At 54.8% G+C, this 22,038-nt stretch overlaps 1 protein-coding gene across 1 annotated transcript; it reads right to left on the reverse strand.

Annotated features, from left to right (window-relative positions):
• Positions 1 to 7,132: 7,132 nt before the first annotated feature.
• On the reverse strand, positions 7,133 to 22,035 carry LOC118510017 (cell surface glycoprotein 1-like; the record flags this gene model as incomplete). Its single annotated transcript, XM_036051404.1, is given in 7 exon segments — positions 7,133 to 7,420; positions 9,049 to 9,420; positions 11,303 to 12,805; positions 21,620 to 21,754; positions 21,756 to 21,857; positions 21,860 to 22,027; positions 22,030 to 22,035. Coding segments are annotated over 7 exon segments (2,574 nt in total), but the record flags the coding sequence as incomplete, so codon positions are not given.
• Positions 22,036 to 22,038: the final 3 nt, after the last annotated feature.

A 22,038-nucleotide genomic window follows, 5' to 3' on the forward strand; every position in this document is an offset into this window, starting at 1 on the left:
ATTGTTGCTACAATGGCAGCGATGAGTACTTTTGATTTATTCATGTTTGCACAATGGGCGCGAGAACCAGAAACTGACCACACTGCAGTAAAGAACAAACTGACCAACTGGATCACGTTTGGGGTATCTTTTATAGAATCACATGAGAATACCTTTCATTTTGACGAAAACAAGTTAAACTACTTTCTCCGAAACGGGCAACTCGACGGGTTGACGAGGGAGCGTCAAATAAATATTTTAACCGGTGTATAGGTTAACATGAAATTTGTTGGTCCATCCAACCAACCTGCATTACGACCGATACACGCGCTTACTAGGTCGCTAGGGTGCACTTCACAGTGAGTGCCAACAGTCACAGTAGCGCCGGTATGAAGTACGACCGATTTATGCATTAATTGGCCAAAAAGGAAGACCAACTGACATGAGTCGCTTTGGTTTTTTTGTTGTTGTTTTTTATTTCCATTCATTTTGACGGTGAATGTTGCCATTTTTTTTGCCTTTCGGCGTTATCTCGGTACGCAACCTCTGGTGATATCCTTCATCCGTGTAAAGAACTTGAAGCATAATTTGGCACTTATTAAGGCTTGTGTTACAAATGTTTATTCCAGTAAATACGAATGATTTGTTTTTCTCGAAAAAAAAACTGCACCAAACCTGTTTCGTATCGTAGAATAAGCCGTATCAGGAAAATAATATAACTGACCTACCTTAACAGCAATCAGCGAAGGCTTGACAAGCATATATAGACATAAAGGAAACCATACCTGCATGCACGAGACCTACATCTGATGGAATATGTTTCACTATTGAAAGGGCATTTATTTAGTATTTCTTTATTGAGGAAATTAGGCATAATTCTCTAATGTAAATTGAAATTTAAATAAAATCAAATTCTTTTCGAATTTTTACTCTTTTCACGATAAGCACCGGCTGTTTCCGTGTGCATTGATTGTAACGTTTTTATTCTGAATGGAAACATTTATGGACGTTTGAAACCATCCCATACATGAACATATGGACCTGTTTCGTGCACTGCCCCAATGCTGCTGGCATTGCGGTTCATACATGATTATAACAAGGAACGGCAGCAACAGCAGCAAGATGCGACTGCCGTATATCCTTAATAGAATTCTTGAGAATGCCTTTCACCTCCCAAGACAAACGCATGAACCTGCTTTCTCTTCGATGTAAATTATCATCTGTTGGCAGCGCGGAGTGGCCTAAAATGAACGGAAAGAAAAGTGGATTGGTTCGTTGGTGTGTTTGCCGTGTTCTTTCATTTCGGGAAGAGCCACTACCACGTGTGAAGATACGATGATTTTATGAACTGGGCAAATGCATTACCTACCATAAAATGCGTACCCGTTACGCGCGGTGAATTGCAGGGGTTTTCTCTTCCACATCATTAAGTTGAATTTCGCAATCACGGGAACGAGGCTTCACAATGTGCCTGCCGGTGAGGTGAGCAATATTGCTGATGAACCGGTGTGTTGTCCGGTACAGGTGAACAGGAGTTGTTAAGTTCACTGCTTCTTGTATTATTGCAACCGTCGATGTACAACTCAGTGTGATTCTTAAATCTTTGTTCAAGTTAAAATTTAATTTAATTTAATTTACCATTTCATTATGATATTAAAACACCAAAAACTAATCCAAGTTCGAGATGCAAACCAATCAACAGGTTTCTCATCCTGTTTTAGTAAGTGTTTATAAATAATTCCCGAGAAAACTGACCTTGCTCATGCTACGGGAGTAAACCGATTCGTATTTTGTCCTTGCATGCTGCCACTATGGTAGGCTTGGCTTCATTGATGTACACAGATTTGACAGCAATGAATGAATCATTCATAGCTTCACACGTAGCACCGACGAATGACCTACCGTCACAGTTGTTGGCATCATATGAAAGCTGATGGCAATGTAAAATATTGTTAAACAGTTACAGACTCCTTGCTTCTGTAGATTGATAAGAAGAAACTTGTGAAATTAAAGTTATATCACTTATGTCACTCGGCAAGTAACAGTAACTGTCATCAGACGATTTATGTGTTAGTCAAGTAGAATACATCTCTAAGCACTGTACTATCATGCAGATATCTAGTAGAACTCCTGCTGATAGTTTGGGCTCTGGTCAATATGTCCCTTGACAGTACAGGTTATTGTAAACCCAAGATCTATTGACCCAATCATCTGGTGGCCGTGAGCGGTTCAGATAGCATACAACTATCTTGCTAATAATATCTTCAAGGGTAGTTTCAAACAACCACTCATCGAATCACCTTGATATAGCACATAACTAATACTCAGAAAATAACCTCACCTAACGACACTTCACACAACCATTGTTTTTAAACCAACCTCACGGATGGCAAACGCTTCCTCTCGTTTTCTTCACTCACGCCACTTCGATACTCATTCGATTGTAAAGTTTAACTGATATTGCGCCAAACATTTCACCGGCCTTATAAAGCTTTTCCCGTGTCCTACATCTTCCTAAGGTGCTAAGGTAACGCCTGCGCATCTAGCACTAGCAGTGCCAGAAAATGAAGTTTACCATAAAAACGTTGGCGCAATCGGTGCAACCGGTTAGAAGTATCGGAAATTTTGCTGTTGTGGCTTGAACGAATCAAACCGGAACAACATTGACCGGATCTGAAAGATTTTTTTTTGATATCATTCCTTTCACTGTCCTGTTCGAAAAGGTAGATAGTAACGTGGCTCGTTTCGCTAACTGTTAAATTTGCTTTGTTGTACATAAAAATACTTTTAAGAACAACGTGCAGAGCGTGATTGCTGAGCGTGATCAATTCTTAAACCCGCTGTAGTCTACAAGAGACGTGAAAGATTTTCAAAGGGTTGGGAAAAATACGGATTAAGCAGCGCAAACTACTTTTCATAAACATTCGATTACATATTTAATGAACTGCTGATCTTGATTCAAACCACTAGAATTATTCTCATTATATGGCAAAATAAGAATCAGTTCAGTTATTTTATTATTTTGTTATAAAATTATTATTATATTATGTTTAATTTTTTGAAAGGATTCTTAAAAAAAACTCCACTGGAACGACAAGGGGATAACAGGATTACGAGGCAAGGAGACAAAAGGTCACGAAGACGAACACGAAAGCGGGACAGAAGGACATTGTTGTCAGAACAGATGGGAAGATTTGTTGAAGGCAGATAGTGCTTGGAGAAGAGGATCTTTCGAGTTAGGCGTGATGAGATATCCAGGAGAAGTCTATCGCGGTGCGATGGCAGGCAGGAGAGAAGGAACAGCAGGTTCATTTGATTCCTCTTCTCCTTCTTGGCAGCATTAGAACCTCTATCGGGCTGCCACACATTTCTAGCTTTCTGTGACTTGATTTTACCCGTTGAGATGGGATTTGAACCCGGTTTCTTTCGTGTGAAGACTGGCGCCGTTATCGTCTCGGCTAGTTTGCACGGATATGCAAGTGTATTTCATAAACCCATGAAGCCGACAGCGGAAAAGGATTGTGAGGGAGAGCCAGCTGAACATCGGTAAGGAAGTGCCAAACAGCTAGTGAAGGAGTGAATTTGCTTTGGCCACTATCCAGTATGACCTTCGCGGTCAAGCCTTGGAGAGACCAGAATACAGCCGCAGCAATTCACAGATAAGATCGAACCCAATAGCAGTTCAGGGACTTCAGACCGGGGAGATCTAGAATTTCGTATTCCAATTCCAAGCCTTCCCCGTTTGGAAATCTGCAGCTCGTGAGGGCCTTTCTGGCAGTCGTATCAATGCCATCATTCCATCTCAACTTTGCACGTGCCAGACGAGGTTGGAAAGACTGGGTCGTCCGGTGCTATCCTCATGACATGAAGAGCCTGTGAGAGAACATTTGCGTGTTACATGTTTCCGTGAGTCCATTACAGGCTGAATTGATCGCCCGACTGTTCATCCAGCCTTCGCACCACTGAAAGCTGACCAAGAATCTGGCCTAAATAAGTAAAACCACACTGAAAATCGTTATACAGCAGTCAGTATTCGTAGAGCAATGTTTAACATAGCGCAGTGTTCTTTCAAATCGTTTTTCTATGTACCCCAACCCAGATAAATCAACTGTTTTTCGTGTTTGCATATTTATTACATAAAATTTTACAGTACAATTACATTCAAATGTGAACCTCAGAGCATATGCTATCAGGCCTTTCAACTAGCTGTTCAGTAGCTCGATCAGAGCCATTTTAGAGCACCGACACTTTTTGCTCGCTTGTACTTGAGCACTTGAGGCGGCATAGTGTTTATGCTAAACAAGTTATAAACAGTAAACTAAACGCCTGGCCGTATTGCTATCCCGTAAGCTGCCTGTTACAAGGAAAACAAATGTGTCTCAAAGCGACATGTTTCGCTACAAGTGGTTATGATTTGAATTGACTATTCTTCTGATTGTTATTCCCTATACACCCCGAATACACGAAACTCGAACTCGAAATAGTTGATATAGAACGGCTTGGCCGTATTACTTAAACCTCAATTGCGTATCGCACAAAAAATCACTCACTGCTTCTTCGTCTTGGCCTAGCACAACCTCCTAGGTGGTGGAGGCTTGGCCAATTCAGGCTTACTAGACACTTTGTTGATACCACGGTAGTTGGACGATAGTAGTCAGTGCTCAACTACGTGGGGACGGTCCGGATGGGTTTTTAACCCCGGTGAGGGCCGATGCCGCTGACGCCTCTACCACCGGGCCGTCTCTAATCCAGGATACCAGTGTCGCATCTGTTTTCGATCGTCCTTTGTTTGAGGTCTTTTCACATACAACTGGAATTGCTTAAAGTTTTTCGTCTTCGGTCTGACGAAAAGGAAAGGATACGTTATTTGCGGCTTCGAATGTACGGTATGGGTATTGAGGTACGCATTCTGTGTTCTGTTTGCAAATAGTAAAAATTGTGGCGCCAACGACGGTATTGGTTTGTGAAACAAGAGTGCATTGATCGAAGAATAACTGCTGTTTGTGTTATTATGGGCATCTGGGGCAGGTAAATTTGAGGAATACGAAGGCTCAGTATACCCAACGGTATGTGAATCGATCACTGTGGTAGGACTATTCGTGGTACGCACAGTCGTTGGGAAAGATGATCCCGGGTACGTTTCTTCGGAGGGTGTTGTTGCGGGCGATGTTGTTCCGGGGTACGTTTGTTCGGAAGATGTTGGCGTAGGTGATGTTGGTCTAGGCGATGTTCTTGTGGACGATGTTGGTGCGGGCGATGTTGATCCGGGGTACGTTTGTTCGGAAGATGTTGGTGTGGGCGATGTTGGTGTGGGCGATGTTGGCGTTGGAGATGTTGGTGTGGGCGATGTTGGCGTGGGCGATGTTGGCGTAGGAGATGTTGGTGTGGGCGATGTTGGTGTTGGCGATGTTGGTGTGGGCGATGTTGGTGTGGGCGATGTTGGTGTGGGCGATGTTGGCGTAGGAGATGTTGGTGTGGGCGATGTTGGTGTGGGCGATGTTGGTGTGGGCGATGTTGGCGTGGGCGATGTTGGCGTAGGAGATGTTGGTGTGGGCGATGTTGGTGTGGGCGATGTTGGCGTAGGAGATGTTGGTGTGGGCGATGTTGGCGTGGGCGATGTTGGCGTGGGCGATGTTGGCGTAGGAGATGTTGGTGTGGGCGATGTTGGAGTGAGCGATGTTGGCGTAGGAGATGTTAGTGTGGGCGATGTTGGTGTGGGCGATGTTGGCGTAGGTGATGTTGGTGTGGGCGATGTTGGTGTGGGCGATGTTGGTGTGGGCGATGTTGGTGTGGGCGATGTTGGTGTGGGCGATGTTGGTGTGGGCGATGTTGGTGTGGGCGATGTTGGCGTTGGAGATGTTGGTGTGGGCGATGTTGGTGTGGGCGATGTTGGCGTTGGAGATGTTGGTGTGGGCGATGTTGGCGTGGGCGATGTTGGCGTAGGAGATGTTGGTGTGGGCGATGTTGGTGTTGGCGATGTTGGTGTGGGCGATGTTGGTGTGGGCGATGTTGGTGTGGGCGATGTTGGCGTAGGAGATGTTGGTGTGGGCGATGTTGGTGTGGGCGATGTTGGTGTGGGCGATGTTGGCGTGGGCGATGTTGGCGTAGGAGATGTTGGTGTGGGCGATGTTGGTGTGGGCGATGTTGGCGTAGGAGATGTTGGTGTGGGCGATGTTGGCGTGGGCGATGTTGGCGTGGGCGATGTTGGCGTAGGAGATGTTGGTGTGGGCGATGTTGGTGTGGGCGATGTTGGTGTGGGCGATGTTGGTGTGGGCGATGTTGGTGTGGGCGATGTTGGCGTAGGAGATGTTGGTGTGGGCGATGTTGGTGTGAGCGATGTTGGTGTGGGCGATGTTGGTGTGGGCGATGTTGGCGTGGGCGATGTTGGTGTGGGCGATGTTGGTGTGGGCGATGTTGGTGTGGGCGATGTTGGTGTGGGCGATGTTGGTGTGGGCGATGTTGGTGTGGGCGATGTTGGTGTGGGCGACGTTGGTGTGGGCGATGTTGGTGTGGGCGATGTTGGTGTGGGCGATGTTGGTGTGGGCGATGTTGGCGTGGGCGATGTTGGCGTAGGAGATGTTGGTGTGGGCGATGTTGGTGTGGGCGATGTTGGTGTGGGCGATGTTGGTGTGGGCGATGTTGGTGTGGGCGATGTTGGCGTAGGAGATGTTGGTGTGGGCGATGTTGGTGTGAGCGATGTTGGTGTGGGCGATGTTGGTGTGGGCGATGTTGGCGTGGGCGATGTTGGTGTGGGCGATGTTGGTGTGGGCGATGTTGGTGTGGGCGATGTTGGTGTGGGCGATGTTGGTGTGGGCGATGTTGGTGTGGGCGATGTTGGTGTGGGCGATGTTGGTGTGGGCGATGTTGGTGTGGGCGATGTTGGTGTGGGCGATGTTGGCGTTGGAGATGTTGGTGTGGGCGATGTTGGTGTGGGCGATGTTGGCGTGGGCGATGTTGGTGTGGGCGTTGTTTGTGTGGGCGATGTTGGTGTGGGCGATGTTGGTGTGGGCGATGTTGGTGTGGGCGATGTTGGCGTAGGAGATGTTGGTGTGGGCGATGTTGGTGTGGGCGATGTTGGTGTGGGCGATGTTGGTGTTGGCGATGTTGGTGTGGGCGATGTTGGTGTGGGCGATGTTGGTGTGGGCGATGTTGGCGTAGGAGATGTTGGTGTGGGCGATGTTGGTGTGGGCGATGTTGGTGTGGGCGATGTTGGCGTGGGCGATGTTGGCGTAGGAGATGTTGGTGTGGGCGATGTTGGTGTGGGCGATGTTGGCGTAGGAGATGTTGGTGTGGGCGATGTTGGCGTGGGCGATGTTGGCGTGGGCGATGTTGGCGTAGGAGATGTTGGTGTGGGCGATGTTGGTGTGGGCGATGTTGGTGTGGGCGATGTTGGTGTGGGCGATGTTGGTGTGGGCGATGTTGGCGTAGGAGATGTTGGTGTGGGCGATGTTGGTGTGAGCGATGTTGGTGTGGGCGATGTTGGTGGGCGATGTTGGCGGGCGATGTTGGTGTGGGCGATGTTGGTGTGGGCGATGTTGGTGTGGGCGATGTTGGTGTGGGCGATGTTGGTGTGGGCGATGTTGGTGTGGGCGATGTTGGTGTGGGCGACGTTGGTGTGGGCGATGTTGGTGTGGGCGATGTTGGTGTGGGCGATGTTGGTGTGGGCGATGTTGGCGTGGGCGATGTTGGCGTAGGAGATGTTGGTGTGGGCGATGTTGGTGTGGGCGATGTTGGTGTGGGCGATGTTGGTGTGGGCGATGTTGGTGTGGGCGATGTTGGCGTAGGAGATGTTGGTGTGGGCGATGTTGGTGTGAGCGATGTTGGTGTGGGCGATGTTGGTGTGGGCGATGTTGGCGTGGGCGATGTTGGTGTGGGCGATGTTGGTGTGGGCGATGTTGGTGTGGGCGATGTTGGTGTGGGCGATGTTGGTGTGGGCGATGTTGGTGTGGGCGATGTTGGTGTGGGCGATGTTGGTGTGGGCGATGTTGGTGTGGGCGATGTTGGTGTGGGCGATGTTGGCGTTGGAGATGTTGGTGTGGGCGATGTTGGCGTGGGCGATGTTGGTGTGGGCGATGTTGGTGTGGGCGATGTTGGTGTGGGCGATGTTGGTGTGGGCGATGTTGGTGTGGGCGATGTTGGTGTGGGCGATGTTGGCGTAGGCGATGTTGGTGTGGGCGATGTTGGTGTGGGCGATGTTGGTGTGGGCGATGGTGGCGTGGGCGATGTTGGTGTGGGCGATGTTGGTGTGGGCGATGTTGGCGTGGGCGATGTTGGTGTGGGCGATGTTGGTGTGGGCGATGTTGGTGTGGGCGATGTTGGTGTGGGCGATGTTGGTGTGGGCCTTGTTGGCGTAGGAGATGTTGGTGTGGGCGATGTTGGTGTGGGCGATGTTGGTGTGGGCGATGTTGGTGTGGGCGATGTTGGCGTGGGCGATGTTGGCGTAGGAGATGTTGGTGTGGGCGATGTTGGTGTGGGCGATGTTGGTGTGGGCGATGTTGGTGTGGGCGATGTTGGTGTGGGCGATGTTGGCGTAGGAGATGTTGGTGTGGGCGATGTTGGTGTGGGCGATGTTGGTGTGGGCGATGTTGGTGTGGGCGATGTTGGTGTGGGCGATGTTGGCGTGGGCGATGTTGGTGTGGGCGATGTTGGTGTGGGCGATGTTGGTGTGGGCGATGTTGGTGTGGGCGATGTTGGTGTGGGCGATGTTGGTGTGGGCGATGTTGGCGTGGGCGATGTTGGTGTGGGCGATGTTGGTGTGGGCGATGTTGGTGTGGGCGATGTTGGTGTGGGCGATGTTGGTGTGGGCCTTGTTGGCGTAGGAGATGTTGGTGTGGGCGATGTTGGTGTGGGCGATGTTGGTGTGGGCGATGTTGGTGTGGGCGATGTTGGCGTGGGCGATGTTGGCGTAGGAGATGTTGGTGTGGGCGATGTTGGTGTGGGCGATGTTGGTGTGGGCGATGTTGGTGTGGGCGATGTTGGTGTGGGCGATGTTGGCGTAGGAGATGTTGGTGTGGGCGATGTTGGTGTGGGCGATGTTGGTGTGGGCGATGGTGGCGTGGGCGATGTTGGTGTGGGCGATGTTGGTGTGGGCAATGTTGGCGTGGGCGATGTTGGTGTGGGCGATGTTGGTGTGGGCGATGTTGGTGTGGGCGATGTTGGTGTGGGCGATGTTGGTGTGGGCGATGTTGGTGTGGGCGATGTTGGTGTGGGCGATGTTGGTGTGGGCGATGTTGGCGTAGGAGATGTTGGTGTGGGCGATGTTGGTGTGGGCGATGTTGGTGTGGGCGATGTTGGTGTGGGCCTTGTTGGCGTAGGAGATGTTGGTGTGGGCGATGTTGGTGTGGGCGATGTTGGTGTGGGCGATGTTGGTGTGGGCGATGTTGGTGTGGGCGATGTTGGCGTAGGAGATGTTGGTGTGGGCGATGTTGGTGTGGGCGATGTTGGTGTGGGCGATGTTGGTGTGGGCGATGTTGGTGTGGGCGATGTTGGCGTGGGCGATGTTGGTGTGGGCGATGTTGGCGTAGGAGATGTATGTTGGTGTGGGCGATGTTGGTGTGGGCGATGTTGGTGTGGGCGATGTTGGTGTGGGCGATGTTGGTGTGGGCGATGTTGGTGTGGGCGATGTTGGTGTGGGCGATGTTGGTGTGGGCGATGTTGGTGTGGGCGATGTTGGCGTAGGAGATGTTGGTGTGGGCGATGTTGGTGTGGGCGATGTTGGCGTAGGAGATGTTGGTGTGGGCGATGTTGGTGTGGGCGATGTTGGTGTGGGCGATGTTGGCGTAGGAGATGTTGGTGTGGGCGATGTTGGTGTGGGCGATGTTGGTGTGGGCGATGTTGGCGTAGGAGATGTTGGTGTGGGCGATGTTGGTGTGGGCGATGTTGGTGTGGGCGATGTTGGTGTGGGCGATGTTGGTGTGGGCGATGTTGGTGTGGGCGATGTTGGTGTGGGCGATGTTGGCGTAGGAGATGTTGGTGTGGGCGATGTTGGTGTGGGCGATGTTGGCGTAGGAGATGTTGGTGTGGGCGATGTTGGCGTGGGCGATGTTGGCGTGGGCGATGTTGGCGTAGGAGATGTTGGTGTGGGCGATGTTGGTGTGGGCGATGTTGGTGTGGGCGATGTTGGTGTGGGCGATGTTGGTGTGGGCGATGTTGGTGTGGGCGATGTTGGCGTAGGAGATGTTGGTGTGGGCGATGTTGGTGTGGGCGATGTTGGCGTAGGAGATGTTGGTGTGGGCGATGTTGGTGTGGGCGATGTTGGTGTGGGCGATGTTGGAGTGGGCGATGTTGGTGTGGGCGATGTTGGTGTGGGCGATGTTGGTGTGGGCGATGTTGGTGTGGGTGATGTTGGTGTGGGCGATGTTGGCGTAGGAGATGTTGGTGTGGGCGATGTTGGTGTGGGTGATGTTGGTGTGGGCGATGTTGGTGTGGGCGATGTTGGTGTGGGCGATGTTGGTGTGGGCGATGTTGGTGTGGGCGATGTTGGTGTGGGCGATGTTGGCGTAGGAGATGTTGGTGTGGGCGATGTTGGTGTGGGCGATGTTGGTGTGGGCGATGTTGGTGTGGGCGATGTTGGTGTGGGCGATGTTGGTGTGGGCGATGTTGGCGTAGGAGATGTTGGTGTGGGCGATGTTGGTGTGGGCGATGTTGGCGTAGGAGATGTTGGTGTGGGCGATGTTGGCGTGGGCGATGTTGGCGTGGGCGATGTTGGCGTAGGAGATGTTGGTGTGGGCGATGTTGGTGTGGGCGATGTTGGTGTGGGCGATGTTGGTGTGGGCGATGTTGGTGTGGGCGATGTTGGTGTGGGCGATGTTGGCGTAGGAGATGTTGGTGTGGGCGATGTTGGTGTGGGCGATGTTGGCGTAGGAGATGTTGGTGTGGGCGATGTTGGTGTGGGCGATGTTGGTGTGGGCGATGTTGGAGTGGGCGATGTTGGTGTGGGCGATGTTGGTGTGGGCGATGTTGGTGTGGGCGATGTTGGCGTAGGAGATGTTGGTGTGGGCGATGTTGGTGTGGGCGATGTTGGTGTGGGCGATGTTGGTGTGGGCGATGTTGGTGTGGGTGATGTCGGTGTGGGCGATGTTGGCGTGGGTGATGTTGGTGTGGGCGATGTTGGTGTGGGCGATGTTGGTGTGGGCGATGTTGGTGTGGGCGATGTTGGCGTAGGAGATGTTGGTGTGGGCGATGTTGGTGTGGGCGATGTTGGCGTAGGAGATGTTGGTGTGGGCGATGTTGGTGTGGGCGATGTTGGTGTGGGCGATGTTGGCGTAGGAGATGTTGGTGTGGGCGATGTTGGTGTGGGCGATGTTGGTGTGGGCGATGTTGGTGTGGGCGATGTTGGTGGGGGCGATGTTGGTGTGGGCCTTGTTGGCGTAGGAGATGTTGGTGTGGGCGATGTTGGTGTGGGCGATGTTGGTGTGGGCGATGTTGGTGTGGGCGATGTTGGTGTGGGCGATGTTGGTGTGGGCGATGTTGGCGTAGGAGATGTTGGTGTGGGCGATGTTGGTGTGGGCGATGTTGGTGTGGGCGATGTTGGTGTGGGCGATGTTGGTGTGGGCGATATTGGTGTGGGCGATGTTGGCGTAGGAGATGTTGGTGTGGGCGATGTTGTTGTGAGCGATGTTGGTGTGGGCGATGTTGGTGTGGGCGATGTTGGTGTGGGCGATGTTGGTGTGGGAGATGTTGGTGTGGGCGATGTTGGTGTGGGCGATGTTGGTGTGGGCGATGTTGGTGTGGGCGATGTTGGTGTGGGCGATGTTGGTGTGGGCGATGTTGGTGTGGGCGATGTTGGTGTGGGCGATGTTGGTGTGGGCGATGTTGGTGTGGGCGATGTTGGTGTGGGCGATGTTGGTGTGGGCGATGTTGGTGTGGGCGATGTTGGCGTAGGAGATGTTGGTGTGGGCGATGTTGGTGTGGGTGATGTTGGAGTGGGCGATGTTGGTGTGGGCGATGTTGGCGTAGGAGATGTTGGTGTGGGTGATGTTGGAGTGGGCGATGTTGGTGTGGGCGATATTGGTGTGGGCGATGTTGGCGTAGGAGATGTTGGTGTGGGCGATGTTGTTGTGAGTGATGTTGGTGTGGGCGATGTTGGTGTGGGCGATGTTGGTGTGGGCGATGTTGGTGTGGGCGATGTTGGTGTGGGCGATGTTGGTGTGGGCGATGTTGGTGTGGGCGATGTTGGTGTGGGCGATGTTGGTGTGGGCGATGTTGGTGTGGGCGATGTTGGTGTGGGCGATGTTGGTGTGGGCGATGTTGGTGTGGGCGATGTTGGTGTGGGCGATGTTGGTGTGGGCGATGTTGGTGTGGGCGATGTTGGTGTGGGTGATGTTGGAGTGGGCGATGTTGGTGTGGGCGATGTTGGTGTGGGCGATGTTGGCGTAGGAGATGTTGGTGTGGGCGATGTTGGTGTGGGCGATGTTGGTGTGGGCGATGTTGGTGTGGGTGATGTTGGTGTGGGCGATGTTGGTGTGGGTGATGTTGGTGTGGGTGATGTTGGTGTAGGAGATGTTGGTGTGGGCGATGTTGGTGTGGGCGATGTTGGTGTAGGCGATGTTGGTGTGGGCGATGTTGGTGTGGGCGATGTTGGTGTGGGCGATGTTGGTGTGGGCGATGTTGGTGTGGGCGATGTTGGTGTGAGCGATGTTGGTGTGGGCGATGTTGGTGTGGGCGATGTTGGTGTGGGCGATGTTGGTGTAGGCGATGTTGGTGTGGGCGATGTTGGCGTAGGAGATGTTGGTGTGGGCGATGTTGGTGTGGGCGATGTTGGTGTGGGCGATGTTGGTGTGGGCGATGTTGGTGTGGGCGATGTTGGCGTAGGAGATGTTGGTGTGGGCGATGTTGGTGTGGGCGATGTTGGTGTGGGCGATGTTGGTGTGGGCGATGTTGGTGTGGGTGATGTTGGAGTGGGCGATGTTGGTGTGGGCGATGTTGGTGTGGGCGATGTTGGCGTAGGAGATGTTGGTGTGGGCGATGTTGGTGTGGGCGATGTTGGTGTGGGCGATGTTGGTGTGGGCGATGTTGGTGTGGGTGATGTTGGAGTGGGTGATGTTGGTGTGGGCGATGTTGGTGTGGGCGATGTTGGTGTGGGCGATGTTGGTGTGGGCGATGTTGGTGTGGGCGATGTTGGCGTAGGAGATGTTGGTGTGGGCGATGTTGGTGTGGGCGATGTTGGTGTGGGCGATGTTGGTGTGGGCGATGTTGGTGTGGGCGATGTTGGTGTGGGCGATGTTGGCGTAGGAGATGTTGGTGTGGGCGATGTTGGTGTGGGCGATGTTGGTGTGGGCGATGTTGGTGTGGGCGATGTTGGTGTGGGCGATGTTGGTGTGGGCGATGTTGGCGTAGGAGATGTTGGTGTGGGCGATGTTGGTGTGGGCGACGTTGGTGTGGGCGATGTTGGTGTGGGCGATGTTGGTGTGGGCGATGTTGGTGTGGGCGATGTTGGTGTGGGCGATGTTGGTGTGGGCGATGTTGGCGTAGGAGATGTTGGTGTGGGCGATGTTGGTGTGGGCGATGTTGGTTGTGGGCGATGTTGGTGTGGGCGATGTTGGTGTGGGCGATGTTGGTGTGGGCGATGTTGGTGTGGGCGATGTTGGTGTGGGCGATGTTGGCGTAGGTGATGTTGGTCTAGGCGATGTTGGTGTGGGCGATGTTGGTGTGGGCGATGTTGGTGTGGGCGATGTTGGTGTGGGCGATGTTGGCGTAGGAGATGTTGGTGTGGGCGATGTTGGTGTGGGCGATGTTGGTGTGGGCGATGTTGGTGTGGGCGATGTTGGTGTGGGCGATGTTGGTGTGGGCGATGTTGGTGTGGGCGATGTTGGTGTGGGCGATGTTGGCGTAGGAGATGTTGGTGTGGCGATGTTGGTGTGGGCGATGTTGGTGTGGGCGATGTTGGTGTGGGCGATGTTGGTGTGGGCGATGTTGGTGTGGGCGATGTTGGCGTAGGAGATGTTGGTGTGGGCGATGTGGTGTGGGCGACGTTGGTGTGGGCGATGTTGTGTGGGCGATGTTGGTGTGGGCGATGTTTGGTGTGGGCGATGTGGTGTGGGCGATGTTGGTGTGGGCGATGTTGGCGTAGGAGATGTTGGTGTGGGCGATGTTGGTGTGGGCGATGTTGGTGTGGGCGATGTTGGTGTGGGCGATGTTGGTGTGGGCGATGTTGGTGTGGGCGATGTTGGCGTAGGAGATGTTGGTGTGGGCGATGTTGGTGTGGGCGATGTTGGCGTAGGAGATGTTGGTGTGGGCGATGTTGGTGTGGGCGAATGTTGGTGTGGGCGATGTTGGTGTGGGCGATGTTGGTGTGGGCGATGTTGGTGTGGGCGATGTTGGTGTGGGCGATGTTGGTGTGGGCGATGTTGGCGTAGGTGATGTTGGTCTAGGGCGATGTTGGTGTGGGCGATGTTGGTGTGGGCGATGTTGGTGTGGGCGATGTTGGTGTGGCCGATGTTGGCGTAGGAGATGTTGGTGTGGGCGATGTTGGTGTGGGCGATGTTGGTGTGGGCGATGTTGGTGTGGGCGATGTTGGCGTAGGAGATGTTGGTGTGGGCGATGTTGGTGTGGGCGATGTTGGTGTGGGCGATGTTGGTGTGGGCGATGTTGGTGTGGGCGATGTTGGTGTGGGCGATGTTGGTGTGGGCGATGTTGGCGTAGGAGATGTTGGTGTGGGCGATGTTGGTGTGGGCGATGTTGGTGTGGGCGATGTTGGTGTGGGCGATGTTGGTGTGGGCGATGTTGGTGTGGGCGATGTGGTGTGGGCGATGTTGGCGTAGGTGATGTTGGTCTAGGCGATGTTGGTGTGGGCGATGTTGGTGTGGGCGATGTTGGTGTGGGCGATGTTGGTGTGGGCGATGTTGGCGTAGGGAGATGTTGGTGTGGGCGATGTTGGTGTGGCGATGTTGGTGTAGGAGATGTTGGTGTGGGCGATGTGGTGTGGGCGATGTTGGTGTGGGCGATGTTGGTTGGGCGATGTTGTGTGGCGATGTTGGTGTTGGGCGATGTTGGCGTAGGAGATGTTGGTGTGGGCGATGTTGGTGTGGGCGATGTTGGTGTGGGCGATGTTGGTGTGGGCGATGTTGGTGTGGGCGATGTTGGTGGTGGGCGATGTTGGGTGTGGGGCGATGTTGGTGTGGGCGATGTTGGTGTGGGCGATGTTGGGGGGCGATGTTGGCCGTAGGAATGGTGGGTGGGCGATGTTGGTGGTGGGCAGATGTTTGTGTGGGCGATGTTGGTGTGGCGCGATGTTGGTGTGGGCGAATGTGTGTGGCGATGTTGGTGTGGGCGATGTTGGGGGCGTAGGTGATTGTTGTCTAGGCGATGTTGGTGTTGGCGATGCTTGGTGTGGGCGATGTTGGTGTGGGCGATGTTGGTGTGGCGATGTTGGCGTAGGAGATTTGGTGGTGGGCCCAGTTGGTGTGGGCGATGTTTGTGGTGTGGGGCGATGTTGGTGTGGGCGATGTTGGTGGGGCGAATGTTGGTGTGGGCGTATGTTGGTGTTGGCGATGTTGGTGTTGGGCGATGTTGGCCGTAGGAGATGCTTGGTGTGGCGATGTTTGGTGTGGGCGATGTTGGTGTGGGCGATGTTGGTGTGGGTGCGATTGTTGGTGTGGGCGATGTTTGGTGTGGGCGATGTTGGTGTGGGCGATGTTGGCGTAGGTGATGTTGGTCTAGGCGATGTTGGTGTGGGCGATGTTGGTGTGGGCGATGTTGGTGTGGGCGATGTTGGTGTGGGCGATGTTGGCGTAGGAGATGTTGGTGTGGGCGATGTTGGTGTGGGCGATGTTGGTGTGGGCGATGTTGGTGTGGGCGATGTTGGTGTGGGCGATGTTGGTGTGGGCGATGTTGGTGTGGGCGATGTTGGTGTGGGCGATGTTGGCGTAGGAGATGTTGGTGTGGGCGATGTTGGTGTGGGGCGATGTTGGTGTGGGCGATGTTTGGTGTGGGCGATGTTGGTTGTGGGCGATGTTGGTGTGGGCGATGTTGGCGTAGGAGATGTGGTGTGGGATGTGGTGGGCGATGTTGGTGTGGGCGATGTTGGCGTGGGGCGATGTTGGTGTGGCGATGTTGGTGGTGGGCGATGTTTGGTGTGGGCGATGTTGGTGTGGGGATGTTGGTGTGGGGCGATGTTGGCGTAGGAGATGTTGGTGTGGGCGATGTTGGTGTGGGCGATGTTGGTGTGGGCGATGTTGGTGTGGGCGATGTTGGTGTGGGCGATGTTGGTGTGGGCGATGTTGGCGTAGGAGATGTTGGTGTGGGCGATGTTGGTGTGGGCGATGTTGGCGTAGGAGATGTTGGTGTGGGCGATGTTGGTGTGGGCGATGTTGGTGTGGGCGATGTTGGTGTGGGCGATGTTGGTGTGGGCGATGTTGGTGTGGGCGATGTTGGTGTGGGCGATGTTGGTGTGGGCGATGTTGGCGTAGGTGATGTTGGTCTAGGCGATGTTGGTGTGGGCGATGTTGGTGTGGGCGATGTTGGTGTGGGCGATGTTGGTGTGGGCGATGTTGGCGTAGGAGATGTTGGTGTGGGCGATGTTGGGTGTGGGCGATGTTGGTGTGGGCGATGTTGGTGTGGGCGATGTTGGTGTGGGCGATGTTGGTGTGGGCGATGTTGGTGTGGGCGAATGTTGGTGTGGGCGATGTTGGTGTGGGCGATGTTTGTGTGGGCGATGTTGGTGTGGGGCGATGTTTGGCGTAGGAGATGTTGGTGTGGGCGATGTTGGTGTGGGCGATGTTGGTGTGGGCCGATGTTGTGTGGGCGATGTTGGTGTGGGCGATGTTGTTTGTGAGCGATGTTGGTGTGGGGGCGATGTTGGTGTGGGCGATGTTGGTGTGGGCGATGTTGGTGTAGGCGATGTTGGTGTGGGCGATGTTGGTGTGGGCGATGTTGGTGTGGGCGATGTTGGTGTGGGCGATGTTGGTGTGGGCGATGTTGGTGTGGGGCGATGTTGGTGTGGGCGATGTTGGTGTGGGCGATGTTGGTGTGGGCGATGTTGGTGTGGGCGATGTTGGTGTGGGCGATGTTGGCGTAGGAGATGTTGGTGTGGGCGATGTTGGTGTGGGCGATGTTGGTGTAGGCGATGTTGGTGTGGGCGATGTTGGTGGGGCGATGTTGGTGTGGGCGATGTTGGTGTGGGCGATGTTGGGTGTGGTAGGAGATGTTGGTGTGGGCGATGTTGGTGTGGGCGATGTTGGCGTAGGAGATGTTGGTGTGGGCGATGTTGGTGTGGGCGATGTTGGGTAGGCGATGTTGGTGTGGGCGATGTTGGTGTGGGCGATGTTGGTGTGGGCGATGTTGGTGTGGGCGATGTTGGTGTGGGCGATGTTGGTGGGGCGATGTTGGCGTAGAGATGTTGGTGTGGGCGATGTGTGTGGGCGATGTTGGTGGGCGATGTTGGTGTGGGCGATGTTGGTGTGGGCGATGTTGGTGTGGGCGATGTTGGTGTGGGCGATGGGTGTGGGCGATGTTGGGGGGAGATGTTGGTGTGGGCGATGTTGGTGTGGGCGATGGTGTGGGCGATGTTGGTGTGGGCGATGTTGGGTGGGCGATGTTGGTGTGGGCGATGTTGGTGTGGGCGATGGTGTTGTGGCGATGTTGGTGTGGGCGATGTTGGTGTGGGCGATGTTGGTGTGGGCGATGTTGGGTGTGGGCGATGTTGGTGTGGGCGATGTGATGTGGTGGGCGATGTTGGTGGGGCGATGTTGGTGTGGGCGATGTTGGTGTGGGCGATGTTGGGTGTAGGCGATGTTGGTGTGGGCGATGTTTGGTGTGGGCGATGTTGGTGTGGGCGATGTTGGTGTGGGCGATGTTGGTGTAGGCGATGTTGGTGTGGGCGATGTTGGTGTGGGCGATGTTGGTGTGGGCGATGTTGGTTGTGGGCGATGTTGGTGTGGGCGATGTTGGTGGTGGGCGATGTTGGTGTGGGCGATGTTGGTGTGGGCGATGTTGGTGTGGGCGATGTTGGTGTGGGCGATGTTGGTGTGGGCGATGTTGTTGTGAGCGATGTTGGTGTGGGCGATGTTGGTGTGGGCGATGTTGGTGTGGGCGATGTTGGTGTAGGCGATGTTGGTGTGGGCGATGTTGGTGTGGGCGATGTTGGTGTGGGCGATGTTGGTGTGGGCGATGTTGGTGTGGGCGATGTTGGTGTGGGCGATGTTGGTGTGGGCGATGTTGGGTGTGGCGATGTTGGTGTGGGGCGATGTTGGCGTAGGGAGATGTTGGTGTGGGCGATGTTGGTGTGGGCGATGTTGGTGTGGGGCGTGTTGGTGTGGGGCGATGTTGGTGTGGGCGATGTTGGTGTGGCGATGTTAGTTGTGGCGATGTTGGTGTGGGCGTGTGGTGTGGCGATGTTGGTGTGGGCGATGTTTGTGTGGGCGATGTTGGCGTGGGCGATGTTGGGTGTGGGCGATGTTGGGCGTAGGAGATGTTGGTGTGGGCGAGTGTTGGTGTGGGCGATGTTGGCGTAGGAATGTTGGTGTGGGCGATGTTGGTGTGGGCGATGTTGGTGTGGGCGATGTTGGTGTAGGCGATGTTGGTGTGGGCGATGTTGGTGTGGGCGATGTTGGTGTGGGCGATGTTGGTGTAGGAGATTTTGTGTGGGCGATGTGGTGTGGGCGATGTTGGTGTAGGCGATGTTGGTGTGGGCGATGTTGGTGTGGGCGATGTTGGTGTGGGCGATGTGGTGTGGGCGATGTTGGTGTGGCGATGTTGGTGTGGGCGATGTTTGGTGTGGGCGATGTTTGGCGTAGGAGATGTTGGTGTGGGCGATGTTGGTGTGGGGCGATGTTGGTGTAGGCGATGTTGGTGTGGGCGATGTTGGTGTGGGCGATGGTGGTGTGGGCGATGTTGGTGTGGGCGATGTTGGTGTGGGCGATGTTGGTGTGGGCGATGTTGGTGTGGGCGATGTTGGTGTAGGAGATGTTGGTGTGGGCGGATGTTGGTGTGGGCGATGTTGGTGTAGGCGATGTTGGTGTGGGCGATGTTGGTGTGGGCGATGTTGGTGTGGGCGATGTTGGTGTGGCGATGTTGGTGTAGGAGATGTTGGTGTGGGCGATGTTGGTGTGGGCGATGTTGGTGTAGGCGATGTTGGTGTGGGCGATGTTGGTGTGGGCGATGTTGGTGTGGGCGATGTTGGTGTGGGCGATGTTGTTGTGAGCGATGTTGGTGTGGGCGATGTTGGTGTGGGCGATGTTGGGTGTGTGCGATGTTGGTGTAGGCGATGTTGGTGTGGGCGATGTTGGTGTGGGCGATGTTGGTGTGGGCGATGTTTGGTGTGGGCGATGTTGGTGTGGGCGATGTTGGTGGGCGATGTTGGTGTGGGCGATGTTGGTGTGGGCGATGTTGGTGTGGGCGATGTTGGTGTGGGCGATGTTGTTGTGAGCGATGTTGGTGTGGGCGATGTTGGTGTGGGCGAATGTTGGTGGGGGCGATGTTGGTGTAGGCGATGTTGGTGTGGGCGATGTTGGTGTGGCGATGTTGGTGTGGGCGATGTTGGTGTGGGCGATGTTGGTGTGGCGATGTTTGGTGTGGGCGATGTTGGTGTGGGCGATGTTGGTGTGGGCGATGTTGGGCGTAGGAGATGTTGGTGGGTGGGCGATGTTGTGTGGGCGATGTTGGTGTGGGCGATGTTGGTGTGGGCGATGTTGGTGTGGGCGATGTTGGTGTGGCGTGTTGGTGTGGGCGATGTTGGTGTGGGCGATGTTGGCGTAGGAGATGTTGGTGTGGGCGATGTTGGTGTGGGCGATGTTGTGTGGGCGATGTTGGTGTGGGCGATGTTGGTGTGGGCGATGTTTGGTGGTGGGCGATGTTGGTGTGGGCGATGTTGGTGTGGGCGATGTTGGTGTGGGCGATGTTGGTGTAGAGATGTTGGTGTGGGCGATGTTTGGTGTGGGCGATGTTGGCGTAGGAGATGTTGGTGTGGGCGATGTTGGTGTGGGCGATGTTGGTGTGGGCGATGTTGTTGTGAGCGATGTTGGTGTGGGCGATGTTGGTGTGGGCGATGTTGGTGTGGGCGATGTTGGTGTGGGGATGTTTGGTGTGGGCGAATGTTGGTGTGGGCGATGTTGGCGTAGGAGATGTTGGTGTGGGCGATGTTGGCGTAGGAGATGTTGGTGTGGGCGATGTTGGTTGTGGGCGATGTTGGTGTGGGCGATGTTGGTGTGGGCGATGTTGGTGTGGGCGATGTTGTTGTGGGCGATGTTGGCGTAGGAGATGTTGGTGTGGGCGATGTTGGTGTGGGCGATGTTGGTGTAGGAGAATGTTGGTGTGGGCGATGTTGGTGTGTGGGCGATGTTGGCGTAGGAGATGTTGGTGTGGGCGATGTTGGTGTGGGCGATGTTGGTGTGGGCGATGTTGTTGTGAGCGATGTTGGTGTGGGCGATGTTGGTGTGGGGCGATGTTGGTGTGGGCGATGTTGGTGTGGGCGATGTGTGGTGTGGGCGATGTTGGTGTGGGCGATGTTGGCGAGGAGATGTTGGTGTGGCGATGTTGGTGTGGGCGATGTTGGTGTAGGGCGATGTTGGGCGTAGGGCGAGGTGTTGGTGTGGGCGATGTTGGTGTGGGCGATGTTTGGCTGCGGGATGTTTGGGTGTGGGCGATGTTGGTGGTGGGCGATGTTGGTGTGGGCGATGTTGTGTGGGCGATGTTGTGTGGGGCGATGTTGGTGTGGGCGATGTTGGTGTGGGCGATGTTGGTGTGGGCGGATGTTGGTGTGGGCGATGTTGTGTGGCGTTGGTGTTGGGCGATGTTTGGTGTGGCGATGTTGGTGTGAGGCGATGTTGGTGTGGGCGATGTTGGTGTGGGCGATGTTGGTGTGGGCGATGTTGGTGTGGGCGATGTTGGTGTGGGCGAATGTTGGTGTGGCGATGTTGGGTGGGCGATGTTGGTGTGGGCGAATGTTGTGTGGGCGATGTTGGTGTGGCGATGTTGGTGTGGGCGATGTTGGTGTGGGCGATGTTGGTGTGGGCGATGTTGGTGTAGGCGATGTTGGTGTGGGCGATGTTGGTGTGGGCGATGTTGGTGTGGGCGATGTTGGTGGGGCGATGTTGGTGTGGGCGATGTTGGTGTGGGCGATGTTGGTGTGGCGAGTTGGTGTGGGCGATGTTGGTGTGGGCGATGTTGGTGTGGGCGATGTTGGTGTGGGCGATGTTGGTGTGGGCGATGTTGTTGTGGGCGATGTTGGTGTAGGGCGATGTTGGTGTGGGCGATGTTGGTGTGGGCGATGTTGGTGTGGGCGATGTTGGTGTAGGCGATGTTGGTGTGGGCGATGTTGGTGTGGGCGATGTTGTGTGGGCGATGTTGTTAGGCGATGTTGGTGTGGGCGATGTGGTGGTGGGCGATGTTGGTGTGGGCGATGTTGGTGTAGGCGATGTTGGTGTGGGCGATGTTGGTGTGGGCGATGTTGGTGTGGGCGATGTTGGTGTGGGCGATGTTGGTGTGGGCGATGTGTTGGTGTAGGAGATGTGTGTGGCGATGTTGGTGTAGGAGATGTTGGTGTGGGCGATGTTTGGTGTGGGCGATGGTTGGTGTAGGCGATGTTGGTGTGGGCGATGTTGGTGTGGGCGATGTTTGGTGTGGGCGATGTTGGTGTGGGCGATGTTGTTGTAGGAGATGTTGGTGTGGGGCGATGTTGGTGTGGGCGATGTTGGTGTGGGGCGATGTTTGTTGTGAGCGATGTTGGTGTGGGCGATGTTGGTGTGGGCGATGTTGGTGTGGGCGATGTTGGTGTGGGCGATGTTGGTGTGGGCGATGTTGGTGTGGGCGATGTTGGTGTAGGAGATGTTGGTGTGGGGCGATGTTGGTGTGGGCGATGTTGGTGTGGGCGATGTTGTTGTGAGCGATGTTGGTGTGGGCGATGTTGGTGTGGGCGATGTTGTTGTGAGCGATGTTGGTGTGGGCGATGTTGTGTGGGCGATGTTGGTGTGGGCGATGTTGGTGTAGGCGATTGTGGTGTTGGTGTGGGCGATGTTGGTGTGGGCGATGTTGGTGTGGGCGATGTTGGTGTGGCGATGGTTGGTGTGGGCGATGTTGGTGTGGGCGATGTTGGTGTGGGCGATGTTGGTGTGGCGATGTTGG

This window comes from Anopheles stephensi, chromosome 3, assembly GCF_013141755.1.
Source record: "Anopheles stephensi strain Indian chromosome 3, UCI_ANSTEP_V1.0, whole genome shotgun sequence".
Taxonomy (NCBI): Eukaryota; Metazoa; Arthropoda; class Insecta; order Diptera; family Culicidae; genus Anopheles; species Anopheles stephensi.